The sequence below is a fragment of the Pygocentrus nattereri genome, chromosome 20 (assembly GCF_015220715.1).
Source record: "Pygocentrus nattereri isolate fPygNat1 chromosome 20, fPygNat1.pri, whole genome shotgun sequence".
NCBI classification, from domain to species: Eukaryota; Metazoa; Chordata; class Actinopteri; order Characiformes; family Serrasalmidae; genus Pygocentrus; species Pygocentrus nattereri.
In genome coordinates this window covers 32,925,182-32,948,666 of record NC_051230.1, presented here as the reverse complement: position 1 = coordinate 32,948,666, position 23,485 = coordinate 32,925,182, and the positions used below count along the sequence as shown (strand labels likewise).

The following is a 23,485-nucleotide window of genomic DNA, read 5'->3' as shown; positions in this document are numbered from 1 at the left end:
TTAATTATGTAGTCTACATAATAATTTAACAATATTATGTCTTGGAAAAATGGTTTCATAGCATTAGAAATAGGACACCAGCACTTTGAGAATGAGGATGAGATCGTAAGGCTAAACAGACGACGTTTTTCTGGTATAACTGTAAACTGTACAGTTACAGTGAATGTTTAAGAGAAGGTGATTCTTGGAATAAACAGGAAGTATCTGCCATGTAAAGCAGGCCAAAGGACATTTTGTCCAGCAGATGGTGCTGTAGGTCCGAGTCCAACTGTCTCAAGCATGATTTCTCGGCTGAGGAAGGAGAAACACCACGTGTTATCCAGGGTATATTATACTGTACAGATACGTTGACTCATGTTTAAACGCGGAGGTTTTGGATTATATAACTATTTTCTATAAGTTCAATTATTTATTTTTTTAACAGAAGAAAATGCTTTGACAAAAATATACGAGAGGTTTGAATGGATTCATATAACGAATACATTTTAATAACATATTTAATTCCACGGTCCTTTAATTAATGGCTGTTTGACAATGCCTTTCATAACCCACAGTCGGTGGTGGAGGTTGTGCTGATATGAGTGTATGAGAATGAGAGGAAACCAGCAGCTCACCACTGATCTGCTGTCAGTTCTGACATCAACCATGAGAGGTCACTTTATCTTGGTAACATGTGACGCTGCTCAGTTTCTCTAAACGTGATTGGATGGAGGCCGGTATCTATAAAGCTGTGGGCAGGAGACATATAGGGTTGCCATATTAAGGAAAATTACACATTTTGTAGTACAGTTGTCTAAACAGTGTGAGGGATATAGTGTGAACAGATTTGGGTAGTAAATGTATATGAACAGCACCAAGCAGAATTACCTTAGTTTGGGCACCTCTGGTCTTACTGTTTATTTACTAAGTTTAGTGTATTAAAAATAATAAAATGTGGCCTCTGCAAAAGTCATGGCAGTTTATATTTTAATTTTATTTTTGTATTTTTCTAATATGTTAAATTCAGTAAATAAATAGAAATGTGAACTAAATGTGCAGGAAAATGTCAAATTGAACTGTTCTCTTTGGAGAATGTGTTCACTTGTATATATTTAGAAAAAACAGGAGTGTTCAAACTGTATATTTGACTTTATGTTTTTCAATTTAAAACATTCTTCTTTAATAAGGTGTAACACGCAAGCTTTTTTTTAGATTCAAATGATTACATAATTTCAAAAAGAAAAACAATCTGTTGCATGTATTTTTTCGGACCACCCCAAAGGCGGGATTAATATTACAATTTGGCAACCCTAGTCCCTTCCTGGTTTAGTCCTGAGCTCTCGGTGTTCAGAGAAGAGCTGAATAAATACTAAATATATCATTATAAAATCAAACAGGTCCACATCTGCACTGTTAAACATGCATAAATTAATCTGGTGGCTGTTTCTGCTGGTTAATGTTCATCCAGCATCATCAGGTGAGTCTGATCTCAGTTATTATTATATTCAGTTCGTGAGCACAGATAGTGATGAAGTTATTCTGTTGAAAGTTGAACTGTGTAATGTTTGATTGTGTATTTTACTGAACAATTTACAATCATTATTAATATTTCAAATTGGGAAATGTGACCTTAAAACTGTACCCACTGTAGTTTTCAGACTCTTGGAAAAAGTACTTCATCAAAATACAAATAAAACACCAGGACTACAGTTTTAATGCCAAACAAAACTTCTTTCTGTTTCACCAACTATGCAGTAAAAATGAAAGAGTATGAGAAGGTGACTGTTGAAATTAACAGGATGTTTCTTCTATTATGTAAATAGGTTGAGTACAGAAAATACAGAGTGAGAATAGTAAATGAAATGGTGAATAGTGAGTGAGTAGTTTCCTTGGTCCTCAGAGCTACACTAAGTAGAAGCGAAAAATATCTAGAAAAGCTTAATGAATATAAAAGTTTCAGAGCTGTCCAAATGATTTTATTGCAGTGATTTCAGCAAAAAAGCAATTACCTAATTGTAATTATTTACCTCCGTTGTTAGCATTTACAGTCAAATATTTAATGTGAAATTTGAATTATGTCTGTTCATTTGTGGGATTGAGACAATGGCCTGTAAATGTATTTGAAGAATAGTTCTAGAGGGCAGTGGTGAGTGACTTTTGTTTATTTGATGGTTGTTAATGACGTCTTTAGAGGGCGGCGCTGAGCGGCGTTTGTTTATTTGATGGTTGTTAATGACGTCTTTAGAGGGCGGCGCTGAGCGGCGTTTGTTTATTTGATGGTTGTTAATGACGTCTTTAGAGGGCGGAGCTGAGCGGCGTTTGTTTATTTGATGGTTGTTAATGACGTCTTTAGAGGGCGGAGCTGAGCAGCGTTTGTTTATTTGATGGTTGTTAATGACGCCTTTAGAGGGCGGAGCTGAGCGGCGTTTGTTTATTTGATGGTTGTTAATGACGTCTTTAGAGGGCGGAGCTGAGCGGCGTTTGTTTATTTGATGGTTGTTAATGACGTCTTTAGAGGGCGGAGCTGAGCGACGTTTGTTTATTTGATGGTTGTTAATGACGTCTTTAGAGGGCGGAGCTGAGCGGCGTTTGTTTATTTGATGGTTGTTAATGACGCCTTTAGAGGGCGGAGCTGAGCGGCGTTTGTTTATTTGATGGTTGTTAATGACGTCTTTAGAGGGCGGAGCTGAGCGGCGTTTGTTTATTTGATGGTTGTTAATGACGTCTTTAGAGGGCGGAGCTGAGCGGCGTTTGTTTATTTGATGGTTGTTAATGACGTCTTTAGAGGGCGGAGCTGAGCGGCGTTTGTTTATTTGATGGGTGTTAATGACGTCTTTAGAGGGCGGAGCTGAGCGGCGTTTGTTTATTTGATGGTTGTTAATGACGTCTTTAGAGGGCGGAGCTGAGCGGCGTTTGTTTATTTGATGGTTGTTAATGACGTCTTTAGAGGGCGGAGCTGAGCGACGTTTGTTTATTTGATGGTTGTTAATGACGTCTTTAGAGGGCGGAGCTGAGCGGCGTTTGTTTATTTGATGGTTGTTAATGACGTCTTTAGAGGGCGGAGCTGAGCGGCGTTTGTTTATTTGATGGTTGTTAATGACGCCTTTAGAGGGCGGAGCTGAGCGGCGTTTGTTTATTTGATGGTTGTTAATGACGTCTTTAGAGGGCGGAGCTGAGCGGCGTTTGTTTATTTGATGGTTGTTAATGACGTCTTTAGAGGGCGGAGCTGAGCGGCGTTTGTTTATTTGATGGTTGTTAATGACGTCTTTAGAGGGCGGAGCTGAGCGGCGTTTGTTTATTTGATGGTTGTTAATGACGTCTTTAGAGGGCGGAGCTGAGCGGCGTTTGTTTATTTGATGGTTGTTAATGACGCCTTTAGAGGGCGGAGCTGAGCGGCGTTTGTTTATTTGATGGTTGTTAATGACGTCTTTAGAGGGCGGAGCTGAGCGGCGTTTGTTTATTTGATGGTTGTTAATGACGTCTTTAGAGGGCGGAGCTGAGCGACGTTTGTTTATTTGATGGTTGTTAATGACGTCTTTAGAGGGCGGAGCTGAGCGGCGTTTGTTTATTTGATGGTTGTTAATGACGCCTTTAGAGGGCGGAGCTGAGCGGCGTTTGTTTATTTGATGGTTGTTAATGACGTCTTTAGAGGGCGGAGCTGAGCGGCGTTTGTTTATTTGATGGTTGTTAATGACGTCTTTAGAGGGCGGAGCTGAGCGGCGTGTGTTTATTTGATGGTTGTTAATGACGTCTTTAGAGGGCGGAGCTGAGCGGCGTTTGTTTATTTGATGGTTGTTAATGACGTCTTTAGAGGGCGGAGCTGAGCGGCGTTTGTTTATTTGATGGTTGTTAATGACGTCTTTAGAGGGCGGAGCTGAGCGGCGTTTGTTTATTTGATGGTTGTTAATGACGTCTTTAGAGGGCGGAGCTGAGCGACGTTTGTTTATTTGATGGTTGTTAATGACGCCTTTAGAGGGCGGAGCTGAGCGGCGTTTGTTTATTTGATGGTTGTTAATGACGCCTTTAGAGGGCGGAGCTGAGCGGCGTTTGTTTATTTGATGGTTGTTAATGACGTCTTTAGAGGGCGGAGCTGAGCGGCGTTTGTTTATTTGATGGTTGTTAATGACGTCTTTAGAGGGCGGAGCTGAGCGGCGTTTGTTTATTTGATGGTTGTTAATGACGTCTTTAGAGGGCGGAGCTGAGCGGCGTTTGTTTATTTGATGGTTGTTAATGACGTCTTTAGAGGGCGGAGCTGAGCGGCGTTTGTTTATTTGATGGTTGTTAATGACGTCTTTAGAGGGCGGAGCTGAGCGGCGTTTGTTTATTTGATGGTTGTTAATGACGTCTTTAGAGGGCGGAGCTGAGCGGCGTTTGTTTATTTGATGGTTGTTAATGACGTCTTTAGAGGGCGGAGCTGAGTGACTTTTGTTTATTTGATGGTTGTTAATGACGTCTTTAGAGGGTGGAGCTGAGCGGCGTTTGTTTATTTGATGGTTGTTAATGACGCCTTTAGAGGGCGGAGCTGAGCGGCGTTTGTTTATTTGATGGTTGTTAATGACGCCTTTAGAGGGCGGAGCTGAGCGGCGTTTGTTTATTTGATGGTTGTTAATGACGCCTTTAGAGGGCGGCGCTGAGCGGCGTTTGTTTATTTGATGGTTGTTAATGACGTCTTTAGAGGGCGGAGCTGAGCGGCGTTTGTTTATTTGATGGTTGTTAATGACGTCTTTAGAGGGCGGAGCTGAGCGGCGTTTGTTTATTTGATGGTTGTTAATGACGTCTTTAGAGGGCGGAGCTGAGCGGCGTTTGTTTATTTGATGGTTGTTAATGACGTCTTTAGAGGGCGGCGCTGAGCGACGTTTGTTTATTTGATGGTTGTTAATGACGTCTTTAGAGGGCGGAGCTGAGCGGCGTTTGTTTATTTGATGGTTGTTAATGACGCCTTTAGAGGGCGGAGCTGAGCGACGTTTGTTTATTTGATGGTTGTTAATGACGTCTTTAGAGGGCGGAGCTGAGCGGCGTTTGTTTATTTGATGGTTGTTAATGACGTCTTTAGAGGGCGGAGCTGAGCGGCGTTTGTTTATTTGATGGTTGTTAATGACGTCTTTAGAGGGCGGAGCTGAGCGGCGTTTGTTTATTTGATGGTTGTTAATGACGTCTTTAGAGGGCGGAGCTGAGCGGCGTTTGTTTATTTGATGGTTGTTAATGACGTCTTTAGAGGGCGGCGCTGAGCGGCGTTTGTTTATTTGATGGTTGTTAATGACGTCTTTAGAGGGCGGAGCTGAGCGGCGTTTGTTTATTTGATGGTTGTTAATGACGCCTTTAGAGGGCGGAGCTGAGCGGCGTTTGTTTATTTGATGGTTGTTAATGACGCCTTTAGAGGGCGGAGCTGAGCGGCGTTTGTTTATTTGATGGTTGTTAATGACGCCTTTAGAGGGCGGCGCTGAGCGGCGTTTGTTTATTTGATGGTTGTTAATGACGTCTTTAGAGGGCGGAGCTGAGCGGCGTTTATTTGATGGTTGTTAATGACGTCTTTAGAGGGCGGAGCTGAGCGGCGTTTGTTTATTTGATGGTTGTTAATGACGTCTTTAGAGGGCGGAGCTGAGCGGCGTTTGTTTATTTGATGGTTGTTAATGACGTCTTTAGAGGGCGGCGCTGAGCGACGTTTGTTTATTTGATGGTTGTTAATGACGTCTTTAGAGGGCGGAGCTGAGCGGCGTTTGTTTATTTGATGGTTGTTAATGACGCCTTTAGAGGGCGGAGCTGAGCGACGTTTGTTTATTTGATGGTTGTTAATGACGTCTTTAGAGGGCGGAGCTGAGCGGCGTTTGTTTATTTGATGGTTGTTAATGACGTCTTTAGAGGGCAGCGCTGAGAGACGTTTGTTTATTTGATGGTTGTTAATGACGCCTTTAGAGGGCGGCGCTGAGCGGCGTTTGTTTATTTGATGGTTGTTAATGACGTCTTTAGAGGGCGGAGCTGAGCGGCGTTTGTTTATTTGATGGTTGTTAATGACGTCTTTAGAGGGCGGAGCTGAGCGGCGTTTGTTTATTTGATGGTTGTTAATGATGTCTTTAGAGGGCGGCGCTGAGCGACGTTTGTTTATTTGATGGTTGTTAATGACGTCTTTAGAGGGCGGAGCTGAGCGGCGTTTGTTTATTTGATGGTTGTTAATGACGTCTTTAGAGGGCGGAGCTGAGCGGCGTTTGTTTATTTGATGGTTGTTAATGACGTCTTTAGAGGGCGGAGCTGAGCGGCGTTTGTTTATTTGATGGTTGTTAATGACGCCTTTAGAGGGCGGAGCTGAGCGACGTTTGTTTATTTGATGGTTGTTAATGACGTCTTTAGAGGGCGGAGCTGAGCGACGTTTGTTTATTTGATGGTTGTTAATGACGTCTTTAGAGGGCGGAGCTGAGCGGCGCTTGTTTATTTGATGGTTGTTAATGACGTCTTTAGAGGGCGGCGCTGAGCGACGTTTGTTTATTTGATGGTTGTTAATGACGTCTTTAGAGGGCGGAGCTGAGCGGCGCTTGTTTATTTGATGGTTGTTAATGACGTCTTTAGAGGGCGGAGCTGAGCGGCGTTTGTTTATTTGATGGTTGTTAATGACGCCTTTAGAGGGCGGAGCTGAGCGGCGTTTGTTTATTTGATGGTTGTTAATGACGTCTTTAGAGGGCGGAGCTGAGCGGCGTTTGTTTATTTGATGGTTGTTAATGACGTCTTTAGAGGGCGGAGCTGAGCGGCGTTTGTTTATTTGATGGTTGTTAATGACGCCTTTAGAGGGCGGAGCTGAGCGACGTTTGTTTATTTGATGGTTGTTAATGACGTCTTTAGAGGGCGGAGCTGAGCGGCGTTTGTTTATTTGATGGTTGTTAATGACGTCTTTAGAGGGCGGAGCTGAGCGGCGCTTGTTTATTTGATGGTTGTTAATGACGTCTTTAGAGGGCGGCGCTGAGCGACGTTTGTTTATTTGATGGTTGTTAATGACGTCTTTAGAGGGCGGAGCTGAGCGGCGTTTGTTTATTTGATGGTTGTTAATGACGTCTTTAGAGGGCGGCGCTGAGCGGCGTTTGTTTATTTGATGGTTGTTAATGACGTCTTTAGAGGGCGGAGCTGAGCGGCGTTTGTTTATTTGATGGTTGTTAATGACGCCTTTAGAGGGCGGAGCTGAGCGGCGTTTGTTTATTTGATGGTTGTTAATGACGTCTTTAGAGGGCGGAGCTGAGCGGCGTTTGTTTATTTGATGGTTGTTAATGACGCCTTTAGAGGGCGGAGCTGAGCGGCGTTTGTTTATTTGATGGTTGTTAATGACGTCTTTAGAGGGCGGAGCTGAGCGGCGTTTGTTTATTTGATGGTTGTTAATGACGTCTTTAGAGGGCGGAGCTGAGCGGCGTTTGTTTATTTGATGGTTGTTAATGACGTCTTTAGAGGGCGGAGCTGAGCGGCGTTTGTTTATTTGATGGTTGTTAATGACGTCTTTAGAGGGCGGAGCTGAGCGGCGTTTGTTTATTTGATGGTTGTTAATGACGTCTTTAGAGGGCGGAGCTGAGCGGCGTTTGTTTATTTGATGGTTGTTAATGACGTCTTTAGAGGGCGGAGCTGAGCGGCGTTTGTTTATTTGATGGTTGTTAATGACGTCTTTAGAGGGCGGAGCTGAGCGGCGTTTGTTTATTTGATGGTTGTTAATGACGCCTTTAGAGGGCGGAGCTGAGCGGCGTTTGTTTATTTGATGGTTGTTAATGACGCCTTTAGAGGGCGGCGCTGAGCGGCGTTTGTTTATTTGATGGTTGTTAATGACGTCTTTAGAGGGCGGAGCTGAGCGGCGTTTGTTTATTTGATGGTTGTTAATGACGTCTTTAGAGGGCGGAGCTGAGCGGCGTGTGTTTATTTGATGGTTGTTAATGACGTCTTTAGAGGGCGGAGCTGAGCGACGTTTGTTTATTTGATGGTTGTTAATGACGTCTTTAGAGGGCGGAGCTGAGCGGCGTTTGTTTATTTGATGGTTGTTAATGACGCCTTTAGAGGGCGGAGCTGAGCGGCGTTTGTTTATTTGATGGTTGTTAATGACGTCTTTAGAGGGCGGCGCTGAGAGACGTTTGTTTATTTGATGGTTGTTAATGACGCCTTTAGAGGGCGGCGCTGAGCGGCGTTTGTTTATTTGATGGTTGTTAATGACGTCTTTAGAGGGCGGAGCTGAGCGGCGTTTGTTTATTTGATGGTTGTTAATGACGTCTTTAGAGGGCGGAGCTGAGCGGCGTTTGTTTATTTGATGGTTGTTAATGACGTCTTTAGAGGGCGGAGCTGAGCGGCGTTTGTTTATTTGATGGTTGTTAATGACGTCTTTAGAGGGCGGCGCTGAGCGACGTTTGTTTATTTGATGGTTGTTAATGACGTCTTTAGAGGGCGGAGCTGAGCGGCGTTTGTTTATTTGATGGTTGTTAATGACGTCTTTAGAGGGCGGAGCTGAGCGGCGTTTGTTTATTTGATGGTTGTTAATGACGCCTTTAGAGGGCGGAGCTGAGCGGCGTTTGTTTATTTGATGGTTGTTAATGACGCCTTTAGAGGGCGGAGCTGAGCGGCGTTTGTTTATTTGATGGTTGTTAATGACGCCTTTAGAGGGCGGAGCTGAGAGACGTTTGTTTATTTGATGGTTGTTAATGACGTCTTTAGAGGGCGGAGCTGATTGACGTTTGTTTATTAGATGGTTGTTAATGACGTCTTTAGAGGGCGGAGCTGAGCGGCGTTTGTTTATTTGATGGTTGTTAATGACGTCTTTAGAGGGCGGAGCTGAGCGCCGTTTGTTTATTTGATGGTTGTTAATGACGTCTTTAGAGGGCGGAGCTGAGCGCCGTTTGTTTATTTGATGGTTGTTAATGACGTCTTTAGAGGGCGGCGCTGAGCGGCGTTTGTTTATTTGATGGTTGTTAATGACGTCTTTAGAGGGCGGAGCTGAGCGGCGTTTGTTTATTTGATGGTTGTTAATGACGTCTTTAGAGGGTGGAGCTGAGCGGTGTTTGTTTATTTGATGGTTGTTAATGACGTCTTTAGAGGGCGGAGCTGAGCGGCGTTTTTTTATTTGATGGTTGTTAATGACGTCTTTAGAGGGCGGAGCTGAGCGGCGTTTGTTTATTTGATGGTTGTTAATGACGCCTTTAGAGGGCGGAGCTGAGCGGCGTTTGTTTATTTGATGGTTGTTAATGACGTCTTTAGAGGGCGGAGCTGAGCGGCGTTTGTTTATTTGATGGTTGTTAATGACGTCTTTAGAGGGCGGAGCTGAGCGGCGTTTGTTTATTTGATGGTTGTTAATGACGTCTTTAGAGGGCGGAGCTGAGCGGCGTTTGTTTATTTGATGGTTGTTAATGATGTCTTTAGAGGGCGGAGCTGAGCGGCGTTTGTTTATTTGATGGTTGTTAATGACGTCTTTAGAGGGCGGAGCTGAGCGGCGTTTGTTTATTTGATGGTTGTTAATGACGTCTTTAGAGGGCGGAGCTGAGCGGCGTGTGTTTATTTGATGGTTGTTAATGACGTCTTTAGAGGGCGGAGCTGAGCGGCGTTTGTTTATTTGATGGTTGTTAATGACGTCTTTAGAGGGCGGAGCTGAGCGGCGTTTGTTTATTTGATGGTTGTTAATGACGTCTTTAGAGGGCGGAGCTGAGCGGCGTTTGTTTATTTGATGGTTGTTAATGACGTCTTTAGAGGGCGGAGCTGAGCGCCGTTTGTTTATTTGATGGTTGTTAATGACGTCTTTAGAGGGCGGAGCTGAGCGCCGTTTGTTTATTTGATGGTTGTTAATGACGTCTTTAGAGGGCGGCGCTGAGCGGCGTTTGTTTATTTGATGGTTGTTAATGACGTCTTTAGAGGGCGGAGCTGAGCGGCGTTTGTTTATTTGATGGTTGTTAATGACGTCTTTAGAGGGTGGAGCTGAGCGGTGTTTGTTTATTTGATGGTTGTTAATGACGCCTTTAGAGGGCGGAGCTGAGCGGCGTTTTTTTTATTTGATGGTTGTTAATGACGTCTTTAGAGGGCGGAGCTGAGCGGCCTTTTTTTTTTTTGATGGTTGTTAATGACGCCTTTAGAGGGCGGAGCTGAGCGGCGTTTGTTTATTTGATGGTTGTTAATGACGTCTTTAGAGGGCGGAGCTGAGCGGCGTTTGTTTATTTGATGGTTGTTAATGACGTCTTTAGAGGGCGGAGCTGAGCGGCGTTTGTTTATTTGATGGTTGTTAATGACGTCTTTAGAGGGCGGAGCTGAGCGGCGTTTGTTTATTTGATGGTTGTTAATGACGTCTTTAGAGGGCGGAGCTGAGCGGCGTTTGTTTATTTGATGGTTGTTAATGATGTCTTTAGAGGGCGGAGCTGAGCGGCGTTTGTTTATTTGATGGTTGTTAATGACGTCTTTAGAGGGCGGAGCTGAGCGGCGTTTGTTTATTTGATGGTTGTTAATGACGTCTTTAGAGGGCGGAGCTGAGCGGCGTTTGTTTATTTGATGGTTGTTAATGACGTCTTTAGAGGGCGGAGCTGAGCGGCGTTTGTTTATTTGATGGTTGTTAATGACGTCTTTAGAGGGCGGAGCTGAGCGGCGTTTGTTTATTTGATGGTTGTTAATGACGTCTTTAGAGGGCGGAGCTGAGCGGCGTTTGTTTATTTGATGGTTGTTAATGACGCCTTTAGAGGGCGGAGCTGAGCGGCGTTTGTTTATTTGATGGTTGTTAATGACGCCTTTAGAGGGCGGAGCTGAGCAGCGTTTTTTTATTTGATGGTTGTTAATGACGTCTTTAGAGGGCGGAGCTGAGCGGCGTTTGTTTATTTGATGGTTGTTAATGACGCCTTTAGAGGGCGGTGCTGAGCGGCGTTTTTTTATTTGATGGTTGTTAATGACGTCTTTAGAGGGCGGAGCTGAGCGGCGTTTGTTTATTTGATGGTTGTTAATGACGCCTTTAGAGGGCGGAGCTGAGAGACGTTTGTTTATTTGATGGTTGTTAATGACGCCTTTAGAGGGCGGAGCTGAGCGGCGTTTGTTTATTTGATGGTTGTTAATGACGTCTTTAGAGGGCGGCGCTGAGCGGCGTTTGTTTATTTGATGGTTGTTAATGACGTCTTTAGAGGGCGGAGCTGAGCGGCGTTTGATTATTTGATGGTTGTTAATGACGCCTTTAGAGGGCGGAGCTGAGCAGCGTTTTTTTATTTGATGGTTGTTAATGACGTCTTTAGAGGGCGGAGCTGAGCGGCGTTTGTTTATTTGATGGTTGTTAATGACGTCTTTAGAGGGCGGAGCTGAGCGGCGTTTGTTTATTTGATGGTTGTTAATGACGTCTTTAGAGGGCGGAGCTGAGCGGCGTTTGTTTATTTGATGGTTGTTAATGACGTCTTTAGAGGGCGGAGCTGAGCGGCGTTTGTTTATTTGATGGTTGTTAATGACGTCTTTAGAGGGCGGCGCTGAGTGGCGTTTGTTTATTTGATGGTTGTTAATGACGCCTTTAGAGGGCGGAGCTGAGCGGCGTTTGTTTATTTGATGGTTGTTAATGACGTCTTTAGAGGGCGGAGCTGAGCGGCGTTTGTTTATTTGATGGTTGTTAATGACGTCTTTAGAGGGCGGAGCTGAGCGGCGTTTGTTTATTTGATGGTTGTTAATGACGTCTTTAGAGGGCGGAGCTGAGCGGCGTTTGTTTATTTGATGGTTGTTAATGACGTCTTTAGAGGGCGGAGCTGAGCGGCGTTTGTTTATTTGATGGTTGTTAATGACGCCTTTAGAGGGCGGAGCTGAGAGACGTTTGTTTATTTGATGGTTGTTAATGACGTCTTTAGAGGGCGGAGCTGATTGACGTTTGTTTATTAGATGGTTGTTAATGACGTCTTTAGAGGGCGGAGCTGAGCGGCGTTTGTTTATTTGATGGTTGTTAATGACGTCTTTAGAGGGCGGAGCTGAGCGCCGTTTGTTTATTTGATGGTTGTTAATGATGTCTTTAGAGGGCGGAGCTGAGCGCCGTTTGTTTATTTGATGGTTGTTAATGACGTCTTTAGAGGGCGGCGCTGAGCGGCGTTTGTTTATTTGATGGTTGTTAATGACGTCTTTAGAGGGCGGAGCTGAGCGGCGTTTGTTTATTTGATGGTTGTTAATGACGTCTTTAGAGGGTGGAGCTGAGCGGTGTTTGTTTATTTGATGGTTGTTAATGACGCCTTTAGAGGGCGGAGCTGAGCGGCGTTTTTTTATTTGATGGTTGTTAATGACGTCTTTAGAGGGCGGAGCTGAGCGGCGTTTGTTTATTTGATGGTTGTTAATGACGCCTTTAGAGGGCGGAGCTGAGCGGCGTTTGTTTATTTGATGGTTGTTAATGACGTCTTTAGAGGGCGGAGCTGAGCGGCGTTTGTTTATTTGATGGTTGTTAATGACGTCTTTAGAGGGCGGAGCTGAGCGGCGTTTGTTTATTTGATGGTTGTTAATGACGTCTTTAGAGGGCGGAGCTGAGCGGCGTTTGTTTATTTGATGGTTGTTAATGATGTCTTTAGAGGGCGGAGCTGAGCGGCGTTTGTTTATTTGATGGTTGTTAATGACGTCTTTAGAGGGCGGAGCTGAGCGGCGTTTGTTTATTTGATGGTTGTTAATGACGTCTTTAGAGGGCGGAGCTGAGCGGCGTTTGTTTATTTGATGGTTGTTAATGACGTCTTTAGAGGGCGGAGCTGAGCGGCGTTTGTTTATTTGATGGTTGTTAATGACGTCTTTAGAGGGCGGAGCTGAGCGGCGTTTGTTTATTTGATGGTTGTTAATGACGTCTTTAGAGGGCGGAGCTGAGCGGCGTTTGTTTATTTGATGGTTGTTAATGACGTCTTTAGAGGGCGGAGCTGAGCGGCGTTTGTTTATTTGATGGTTGTTAATGACGCCTTTAGAGGGCGGAGCTGAGCGGCGTTTGTTTATTTGATGGTTGTTAATGACGCCTTTAGAGGGCGGAGCTGAGCGGCGTTTTTTTTATTTGATGGTTGTTAATGACGTCTTTAGAGGGCGGAGCTGAGCGGCGTTTGTTTATTTGATGGTTGTTAATGACGCCTTTAGAGGGCGGAGCTGAGCGGCGTTTGTTTATTTGATGGTTGTTAATGACGTCTTTAGAGGGCGGAGCTGAGCGGCGTTTGTTTATTTGATGGTTGTTAATGACGTCTTTAGAGGGCGGAGCTGAGAGACGTTTGTTTATTTGATGGTTGTTAATGACGCCTTTAGAGGGCGGAGCTGAGAGACGTTTGTTTATTTGATGGTTGTTAATGACGCCTTTAGAGGGCGGAGCTGAGCGGCGTTTGTTTATTTGATGGTTGTTAATGACGCCTTTAGAGGGCGGAGCTGAGCGGCGTTTGTTTATTTGATGGTTGTTAATGACGTCTTTAGAGGGCGGAGCTGAGCGGCGTTTGTTTATTTGATGGTCGTTAATGACGTCTTTAGAGGGCGGAGCTGAGCGGCGTTTGTTTATTTGATGGTTGTTAATGACGCCTTTAGAGGGCGGAGCTGAGCGGCGTTTGTTTATTTGATGGTTGTTAATGACGTCTTTAGAGGGCGGAGCTGAGCGCCGTTTGTTTATTTGATGGTTGTTAATGACGTCTTTAGAGGGCGGAGCTGAGCGCCGTTTGTTTATTTGATGGTTGTTAATGACGTCTTTAGAGGGCGGCGCTGAGCGGCGTTTGTTTATTTGATGGTTGTTAATGACGTCTTTAGAGGGCGGAGCTGAGCGGCGTTTGTTTATTTGATGGTTGTTAATGACGTCTTTAGAGGGTGGAGCTGAGCGGTGTTTGTTTATTTGATGGTTGTTAATGACGCCTTTAGAGGGCGGAGCTGAGCGGCGTTTTTTTATTTGATGGTTGTTAATGACGTCTTTAGAGGGCGGAGCTGAGCGGCGTTTGTTTATTTGATGGTTGTTAATGACGCCTTTAGAGGGCGGAGCTGAGCGGCGTTTGTTTATTTGATGGTTGTTAATGACGCCTTTAGAGGGCGGAGCTGAGCGGCGTTTGTTTATTTGATGGTTGTTAATGACGTCTTTAGAGGGCGGAGCTGAGCGGCGTTTGTTTATTTGATGGTTGTTAATGACGTCTTTAGAGGGCGGAGCTGAGAGACGTTTGTTTATTTGATGGTTGTTAATGACGCCTTTAGAGGGCGGAGCTGAGAGACGTTTGTTTATTTGATGGTTGTTAATGACGCCTTTAGAGGGCGGAGCTGAGCGGCGTTTGTTTATTTGATGGTTGTTAATGACGTCTTTAGAGGGCGGAGCTGAGAGGCGTTTGTTTATTTGATGGTTGTTAATGACGTCTTTAGAGGGCGGAGCTGAGCGGCGTTTGTTTATTTGATGGTTGTTAATGACGTCTTTAGAGGGCGGCGCTGAGTGGCGTTTGTTTATTTGATGGTTGTTAATGACGCCTTTAGAGGGCGGAGCTGAGCGGCGTTTGTTTATTTGATGGTTGTTAATGACGTCTTTAGAGGGCGGAGCTGAGCGGCGTTTGTTTATTTGATGGTTGTTAATGACGCCTTTAGAGGGCGGAGCTGAGCGGCGTTTGTTTATTTGATGGTTGTTAATGACGTCTTTAGAGGGCGGAGCTGAGCGGCGTTTGTTTATTTGATGGTTGTTAATGACGTCTTTAGAGGGCGGAGCTGAGCGGCGTTTGTTTATTTGATGGTTGTTAATGACGTCTTTAGAGGGCGGAGCTGAGCGGCGTTTGTTTATTTGATGGTTGTTAATGACGTCTTTAGAGGGCGGAGCTGAGCGGCGTTTGTTTATTTGATGGTTGTTAATGACGTCTTTAGAGGGCGGAGCTGAGCGGCGTTTGTTTATTTGATGGTTGTTAATGACGTCTTTAGAGGGCGGAGCTGAGCGCCGTTTGTTTATTTGATGGTTGTTAATGACGTCTTTAGAGGGCGGCGCTGAGCGGCGTTTGTTTATTTGATGGTTGTTAATGACGTCTTTAGAGGGCGGAGCTGAGCGGCGTTTGTTTATTTGATGGTTGTTAATGACGTCTTTAGAGGGTGGAGCTGAGCGGTGTTTGTTTATTTGATGGTTGTTAATGACGCCTTTAGAGGGCGGAGCTGAGCGGCGTTTTTTTATTTGATGGTTGTTAATGACGTCTTTAGAGGGCGGAGCTGAGCGGCGTTTGTTTATTTGATGGTTGTTAATGACGTCTTTAGAGGGCGGAGCTGAGCGGCGTTTGTTTATTTGATGGTTGTTAATGACGTCTTTAGAGGGCGGAGCTGAGCGGCGTTTGTTTATTTGTTGGTTGTTAATGACGTCTTTAGAGGGCGGAGCTGAGCGGCGTTTGTTTATTTGATGGTTGTTAATGACGTCTTTAGAGGGCGGAGCTGAGCGGCGTTTGTTTATTTGATGGTTGTTAATGACGTCTTTAGAGGGCGGAGCTGAGCGGCGTTTGTTTATTTGATGGTTGTTAATGATGTCTTTAGAGGGCGGAGCTGAGCGGCGTTTGTTTATTTGATGGTTGTTAATGACGCCTTTAGAGGGCGGAGCTGAGCGGCGTTTGTTTATTTGATGGTTGTTAATGACGTCTTTAGAGGGCGGAGCTGAGCGCTGTTTGTTTATTTGATGGTTGTTAATGACGTCTTTAGAGGGCGGAGCTGAGCGCCGTTTGTTTATTTGATGGTTGTTAATGACGTCTTTAGAGGGCGGCGCTGAGCGGCGTTTGTTTATTTGATGGTTGTTAATGACGTCTTTAGAGGGCGGAGCTGAGCGGCGTTTGTTTATTTGATGGTTGTTAATGACGTCTTTAGAGGGTGGAGCTGAGCGGTGTTTGTTTATTTGATGGTTGTTAATGACGCCTTTAGAGGGCGGAGCTGAGCGGCGTTTTTTTTATTTGATGGTTGTTAATGACGTCTTTAGAGGGCGGAGCTGAGCGGCGTTTGTTTATTTGATGGTTGTTAATGACGCCTTTAGAGGGCGGAGCTGAGCGGCGTTTGTTTATTTGATGGTTGTTAATGACGCCTTTAGAGGGCGGAGCTGAGCGGCGTTTGTTTATTTGATGGTTGTTAATGACGTCTTTAGAGGGCGGAGCTGAGCGGCGTTTGTTTATTTGATGGTTGTTAATGACGTCTTTAGAGGGCGGAGCTGAGAGACGTTTGTTTATTTGATGGTTGTTAATGACGTCTTTAGAGGGCGGAGCTGAGAGACGTTTGTTTATTTGATGGTTGTTAATGACGCCTTTAGAGGGCGGAGCTGAGCGGCGTTTGTTTATTTGATGGTTGTTAATGACGTCTTTAGAGGGCGGAGCTGAGCGGCGTTTGTTTATTTGATGGTTGTTAATGACGTCTTTAGAGGGCGGAGCTGAGCGGCGTTTGTTTATTTGATGGTTGTTAATGACGTCTTTAGAGGGCGGCGCTGAGTGGCGTTTGTTTATTTGATGGTTGTTAATGACGCCTTTAGAGGGCGGAGCTGAGCGGCGTTTGTTTATTTGATGGTTGTTAATGACGTCTTTAGAGGGCGGAGCTGAGCGGCGTTTGTTTATTTGATGGTTGTTAATGACGTCTTTAGAGGGCGGAGCTGAGCGGCGTTTGTTTATTTGATGGTTGTTAATGACGTCTTTAGAGGGCGGAGCTGAGCGGCGTTTGTTTATTTGATGGTTGTTAATGACGTCTTTAGAGGGCGGAGCTGAGCGGCGTTTGTTTATTTGATGGTTGTTAATGACGTCTTTAGAGGGCGGAGCTGAGCGGCGTTTGTTTATTTGATGGTTGTTAATGACGTCTTTAGAGGGCGGAGCTGAGCGGCGTTTGTTTATTTGATGGTTGTTAATGACGTCTTTAGAGGGCGGAGCTGAGCGCCGTTTGTTTATTTGATGGTTGTTAATGACGTCTTTAGAGGGCGGAGCTGAGCGCCGTTTGTTTATTTGATGGTTGTTAATGACGTCTTTAGAGGGCGGCGCTGAGCGGCGTTTGTTTATTTGATGGTTGTTAATGACGTCTTTAGAGGGCGGAGCTGAGCGGCGTTTGTTTATTTGATGGTTGTTAATGACGTCTTTAGAGGGTGGAGCTGAGCGGTGTTTGTTTATTTGATGGTTGTTAATGACGCCTTTAGAGGGCGGAGCTGAGCGGCGTTTTTTTATTTGATGGTTGTTAATGACGTCTTTAGAGGGCGGAGCTGAGCGGCCTTTTTTTTTTTTGATGGTTGTTAATGACGCCTTTAGAGGGCGGAGCTGAGCGGCGTTTGTTTATTTGATGGTTGTTAATGACGTCTTTAGAGGGCGGAGCTGAGCGGCGTTTGTTTATTTGATGGTTGTTAATGACGTCTTTAGAGGGCGGAGCTGAGCGGCGTTTGTTTATTTGATGGTTGTTAATGACGTCTTTAGAGGGCGGAGCTGAGCGGCGTTTGTTTATTTGATGGTTGTTAATGACGTCTTTAGAGGGCGGAGCTGAGCGGCGTTTGTTTATTTGATGGTTGTTAATGATGTCTTTAGAGGGCGGAGCTGAGCGGCGTTTGTTTATTTGATGGTTGTTAATGACGTCTTTAGAGGGCGGAGCTGAGCGGCGTTTGTTTATTTGATGGTTGTTAATGACGTCTTTAGAGGGCGGAGCTGAGCGGCGTTTGTTTATTTGATGGTTGTTAATGACGTCTTTAGAGGGCGGAGCTGAGCGGCGTTTGTTTATTTGATGGTTGTTAATGACGTCTTTAGAGGGCGGAGCTGAGCGGCGTTTGTTTATTTGATGGTTGTTAATGACGTCTTTAGAGGGCGGAGCTGAGCGGCGTTTGTTTATTTGATGGTTGTTAATGACGTCTTTAGAGGGCGGAGCTGAGCGGCGTTTGTTTATTTGATGGTTGTTAATGACGCCTTTAGAGGGCGGAGCTGAGCGGCGTTTGTTTATTTGATGGTTGTTAATGACGCCTTTAGAGGGCGGAGCTGAGCAGCGTTTTTTTATTTGATGGTTGTTAATGACGTCTTTAGAGGGCGGAGCTGAGCGGCGTTTGTTTATTTGATGGTTGTTAATGACGCCTTTAGAGGGCGGTGCTGAGCGGCGTTTTTTTTATTTGATGGTTGTTAATGACGTCTTTAGAGGGCGGAGCTGAGCGGCGTTTGTTTATTTGATGGTTGTTAATGACGCCTTTAGAGGGCGGAGCTGAGAGACGTTTGTTTATTTGATGGTTGTTAATGACGCCTTTAGAGGGCGGAGCTGAGCGGCGTTTGTTTATTTGATGGTTGTTAATGACGTCTTTAGAGGGCGGCGCTGAGCGGCGTTTGTTTATTTGATGGTTGTTAATGACGTCTTTAGAGGGCGGAGCTGAGCGGCGTTTGATTATTTGATGGTCGTTAATGACGTCTTTAGAGGGCGGAGCTGAGCGGCGTTTGTTTATTTGATGGTTGTTAATGACGTCTTTAGAGGGCGGAGCTGAGCGGCGTTTGTTTATTTGATGGTTGTTAATGACGTCTTTAGAGGGCGGAGCTGAGCGGTGTTTGTTTATTTGATGGTTGTTAATGACGTCTTTAGAGGGCGGAGCTGAGCGGCGTTTGTTTATTTGATGGTTGTTAATGACGTCTTTAGAGGGCGGAGCTGAGCGGCGTTTGTTTATTTGATGGTTGTTAATGACGTCTTTAGAGGGCGGAGCTGAGCGGCGTTTGTTTATTTGATGGTTGTTAATGACGTCTTTAGAGGGCGGAGCTGAGCGGCGTTTGTTTATTTGATGGTTGTTAATGACGCCTTTAGAGGGCGGAGCTGAGCGGCGTTTGTTTATTTGATGGTTGTTAATGACGTCTTTAGAGGGCGGAGCTGAGCGGCGTTTGTTTATTTGATGGTTGTTAATGACGTCTTTAGAGGGCGGAGCTGAGAGACGTTTGTTTATTTGATGGTTGTTAATGACGCCTTTAGAGGGCGGAGCTGAGAGACGTTTGTTTATTTGATGGTTGTTAATGACGCCTTTAGAGGGCGGAGCTGAGCGGCGTTTGTTTATTTGATGGTTGTTAATGACGTCTTTAGAGGGCGGAGCTGAGCGGCGTTTGTTTATTTGATGGTTGTTAATGACGTCTTTAGAGGGCGGAGCTGAGCGGCGTTTGTTTATTTGATGGTTGTTAATGACGTCTTTAGAGGGCGGCGCTGAGTGGCGTTTGTTTATTTGATGGTTGTTAATGACGCCTTTAGAGGGCGGAGCTGAGCGGCGTTTGTTTATTTGATGGTTGTTAATGACGTCTTTAGAGGGCGGAGCTGAGCGGCGTTTGTTTATTTGATGGTTGTTAATGACGTCTTTAGAGGGCGGAGCTGAGCGGCGTTTGTTTATTTGATGGTTGTTAATGACGTCTTTAGAGGGCGGAGCTGAGCGGCGTTTGTTTATTTGATGGTTGTTAATGACGTCTTTAGAGGGCGGAGCTGAGCGGCGTTTGTTTATTTGATGGTTGTTAATGACGCCTTTAGAGGGCGGCGCTGAGCGGCGTTTGTTTATTTGATGGTTGTTAATGACGTCTTTAGAGGGCGGAGCTGAGCGGCGTTTGTTTATTTGATGGTTGTTAATGACGTCTTTAGAGGGCGGAGCTGAGCGGCGTTTGTTTATTTGACCTCTCCACTTACATCAAACTTTTTAAAATTAAATTTAGAAATAAATACTTTTGCTTGTGGTGCGTAAATATTTTGAGAAAATGTTTTATTTCATTCTAGCTCCAAATGTTGTGTCAGAACCTGAAAAGGGAAATATTGGCATTGTTTTTCTCCTCTATCTGTTGGGATTGAGCTTATAATATGGTACACCTCTAGACTGACTTGCATACTGTGAACTGCTGTAGCATAAGATTAACTTTTGTAAATTAATGATGACCTTTTTGTACTGTTACTGTAATTTTACAATTAACTCATGTTACTTTGTTACTGTATGTATTTCCATTTTCCTAAACACAGTCTGGATGCATTCTGTTATATTACACAGTCGTATTTATAATGATAGAAAATGTGAATTACTTTCAATGTGCATTGATCTCAGTGCTTGTTTTTGTCATTACAGACTCACACTTAGTGCAGTACTTTTATACAGGAGTCACACATGGAATACATTCAGCAAAGTTCACTGCAGTGGGTCTGATGGATGGAAAGCACTTTGTGTCCTATAGCTCTCATAAGAATATCCTAAAGCCAGAGTGGATTAAGGACATTGTGAATGACGAGTGCCAAAAGACAGAGGCACAGATCAATCAAGATAATCAGGCTAAGTTCACTTGTTATGTGACTGATGTAATGGATGTCTTCATTCAGACTGAAGGTGAGTCTACTGGTGATTAAAGGAGTGTGTAGAGTAAGTGTACAGTGTGTTAGAGTGATTTGGCTGAAAGAGTGTGCAGAACTGGACAGAGTGTTCAGAGTCCAACTGGATATTAATGAAATGTAAATTAATATGGTCATATGAGGGCTGAGTTTTCTCCCCAATGTTATGATACAATACAGTGACAAAACATGCCAGAGGTACAACAGACATTTTTGGTCAATGTTTACCTTTATTTTCAAAAAATATAAAGTGAAAAATTGCAGCTTTGAAGCTTAAAAATTAATATTGTTATATGACAATTTTTTCTATTCCATAATATCAGTATTAGTGTTGATAGAACAAAGAAAGAAGAAGCATATTGTGGAAAAATGTGCTGAAATGTGCTTAAGGAGTTTAAACTTAAAGTATCATACATATTTTACACATTATTTTAAAATAGAAATGCTGAAAATATTGGGCTTAACACTAAAAAACTGTAGTTAGAGCTAGAGGTAGGAAATACAGCTAATTAGCACAGGGCCTGAGAGCTTTTGTGGTCAAGGTTTTCTGCATTGTGTAGTTACTGTGATGTGTGTGTGTGTGTGTGTGTGTGTGTGTGTGTGTGTGTGTGTGTGTGTGTGTGTGCAGGGTTTCACATCATGCAGTGGATGTACGGCTGTGAGCTGCATGATGATGGAACCAAGAGAGGGTACATGCAGTACGGCTATGATGGAGAAGACTTCATCAGTCTGGATCTGAACACTGGAACCTGGACTGCAGCCAATCCGAAAGCTGTTATAACCAAACAGAAGTGGGAGAAAAACCAGAGAAAAACAGCAGATTATTCAAAAGCCTTCCTGCTGAATCAGTGTGTCAGTTTTTTAAAGAAGGTTTTGAACCACAGCAGATCCAGTCTGGAGAGTAAAGGTACAGTATCTGATCTGTTACTGTAACTGTTTCACCCTCAGCACTGAAACCCTGCTGATCATCTACTCACTGATTACTCACCAGAACATGGAGGAGAAACTTCCATCCACTAATTAATTATTTTATAATTAATAATTAATAATCAATAAAGGAAAAGGAAATAGGAGAATTTCCAAGAATTTCCAAACAAAGAATAATCAGTAATAATAATTAGTAACACTTGGCTCTCTAGTTGTCTCTCAGGTTGTGACCAGCGGTCACGTATCTCACTGCATGTGATCAGCCTTTTGTCTCCTACTGTATGGCAGTTTCTCAGAGTTACTGCAGAGCTAAAACTCAGGACAGACGCTGCTCACTTTCTTATAGAACTCCTTTCTACTGGAGTTGCTTTTAGAGCAGCTCTGTGAGGAAGTGCAGCTCTGTCTCCACCACTGAGAGCTCACAGTGAAAGCACAGTCTGGCCTCTCTGGGTTGACCAGGTCTGTCTTACGGGCCAGTTTTAATGGCCAGGCTGTGCATTGTTGATGTATGGTCTAAGTCCAGTGGGTGATGTAGTTTTTGTTTTTATTTGGTGATAATTTGGTTGGGTCTGATTTTTTGGGCGAGTGTGTGGTCAGGCTGATTGGTGTTGGTGATGTCATTTGGTTGTAGGTCACTAAGACTCACGACCAGCTGGCTCAGGGGAGTGCTTTACAGTGGAGTGACTGGGGGTCACTGGATTTAGTTCTCTTGACTTTTAGACATTTAGTCTTTTGGTAATGTAGTTTAAAAAAACAATTTTCACAGAAATTCTTCAATATTTCAAAATTTTGTTGTAGTTCCTCTCTTGTAGGTGCCAGTAAGACAAGGTCATTTGCATAGAGATGTTTTTGTTTTTCATTTGTTAATTTGTTTTTCTTAAGTCAGAAGTCAGTCAGATTTGAATTTCGGGTTGCACGATCAAAAATCCTGTTACGTTTTCCACGGCTGCAGTAACTCCTTCTTAATTGTGACAGAAAGGAGTCAAGCAGTGTCTGGATTTCTTGGCTGTTGGCTGTGTGGAGATATATTCAGTGCTGTCCTGAGCCCACCTGAGAGGCTGTCTGAGTCTGTACATTTGGCTGGGTTCTTAATAATTGTCATTTGTAACTGGTCTATTCAGATATATTGTAATTTGGCTGTGGTCAGAGGTGTTACTAGCAAGACTGTGAAGCAGTGGAATCCAGTCCTATCCCCAAAGGGCTGGTATGGCTGCAGGTTTTCATTCCAAACAAGCTGGAGCTCATCTGATTAGCTTTGATTTAAACCTTATGACACTTTATCTAATTTTGCCACTCTAGAGGGCACTTTAGTGACACTTTCTCAACCAGAGAGACACCAAGGGTGCCTGAAAAATTCATGAAAGTGTTTTTAAAAAGTACCTGTTTCACATAAATGTTACTGATGTTCAGCCACTGCTCAGTGACTTGTTATAAGAATGTTCATAATATTTTATAATCTCTTATGATGATGTTATAAGAATATTTTAAGTCAACAGGTCTTCTTTCCCCCTGATTTTCTACCCTAATTAACTCCTTTTGAGGTGGTGAAACTCCTTGTAGCTGGGGGATGACCAGTGGGCTCACCTCCTCTACACCATGTCTCCTGCAAAATTAATAGATCAATATTTCTAGTTTCCTTTACAAAGTCAGGATTTCTAGTTTTTAAACTAAATATGGAGAAGTTTAAACCTTGAATATTCCATAAAGAAATGTGAAATTTTGCTGCTCTGTATATGACATTTTAATATTAGAGAAATAATTGCAATAAAAGAAAAATAATAATAATTATTATTATTGTAAATAAAATGGTATGTCCACCTCTCTCTCTCTCTCTCTCTCTCTCTCTCTCTCTCTCTCTCTCTCTCTCTCTCTCTCTCTCTCTCTCTCTCTCTCTCTCTCCAGTCCGTCCTGAGGCGTCTCTGTTCCAGAAGGACTCTTCTTCTCCAGTGGTGTGTCATGCTACAGGTTTCTTCCCCAAAGCAGTGATGATCTCCTGGCAGAAGAATGGAGAGGATCTGCATGAGGACGTGGAGCTCAGAGAGACGCTGCCCAACCAGGATGGAACCTTCCAGAAGAGGAGCGTTCTGACCGTCTCACCTGAGGAGCTGAACAGACACAACTACACCTGCATCATTCAGCACAGCAGCCTGGAGAAGAAGATGGTGCTACTGGTGTCTGAGCGCAGAGTCCTGTCAGGTAGGAGAATCTGATTCTAAATGTAACAAATGTATGTTTAGGGTCAGGCCGTAACAGAGAATGAGAGTGGGCTCTCTCCCCCCAGACCAAACACTGCAGATCATTCAAACCAAGAAACTGTTCAGGTTTATTTAGATTTTCTTAAATGTCTGCAAGTTTGCAAGAGGCTAAGCTGGAAGCT

General features: G+C 44.0%; 2 protein-coding genes across 5 annotated transcripts in view; both read left to right on the top strand.

The window, feature by feature from the left end:
* The window catches only part of LOC108416077 (H-2 class I histocompatibility antigen, Q9 alpha chain-like), a 471,933-nt gene that overhangs the window by 150,177 nt on the left and 298,271 nt on the right, over nt 1-23,485 (top strand). The gene's annotated exons all lie outside the window — the stretch shown is intronic.
* Nucleotides 1-23,485, top strand: part of LOC108414327 (BOLA class I histocompatibility antigen, alpha chain BL3-7-like) — a 138,534-nt gene that overhangs the window by 285 nt on the left and 114,764 nt on the right. For 2 of the 4 annotated variants that reach the window (XM_037531710.1, XM_037531712.1), the window contains exons 2-4: nt 19,925-20,179; nt 20,810-21,088; nt 23,011-23,304. In XM_037531710.1, the coding sequence (XP_037387607.1) occupies nt 19,925-20,179; nt 20,810-21,088; nt 23,011-23,304 (828 nt within the window). Of the gene's footprint in view, nt 1-1,303; nt 1,457-19,924; nt 20,180-20,809; nt 21,089-23,010; nt 23,305-23,485 lie in introns of those variants that run through there. The other 2 variants (XM_037531711.1, XM_037531713.1) reach the window with 2 other exon arrangements.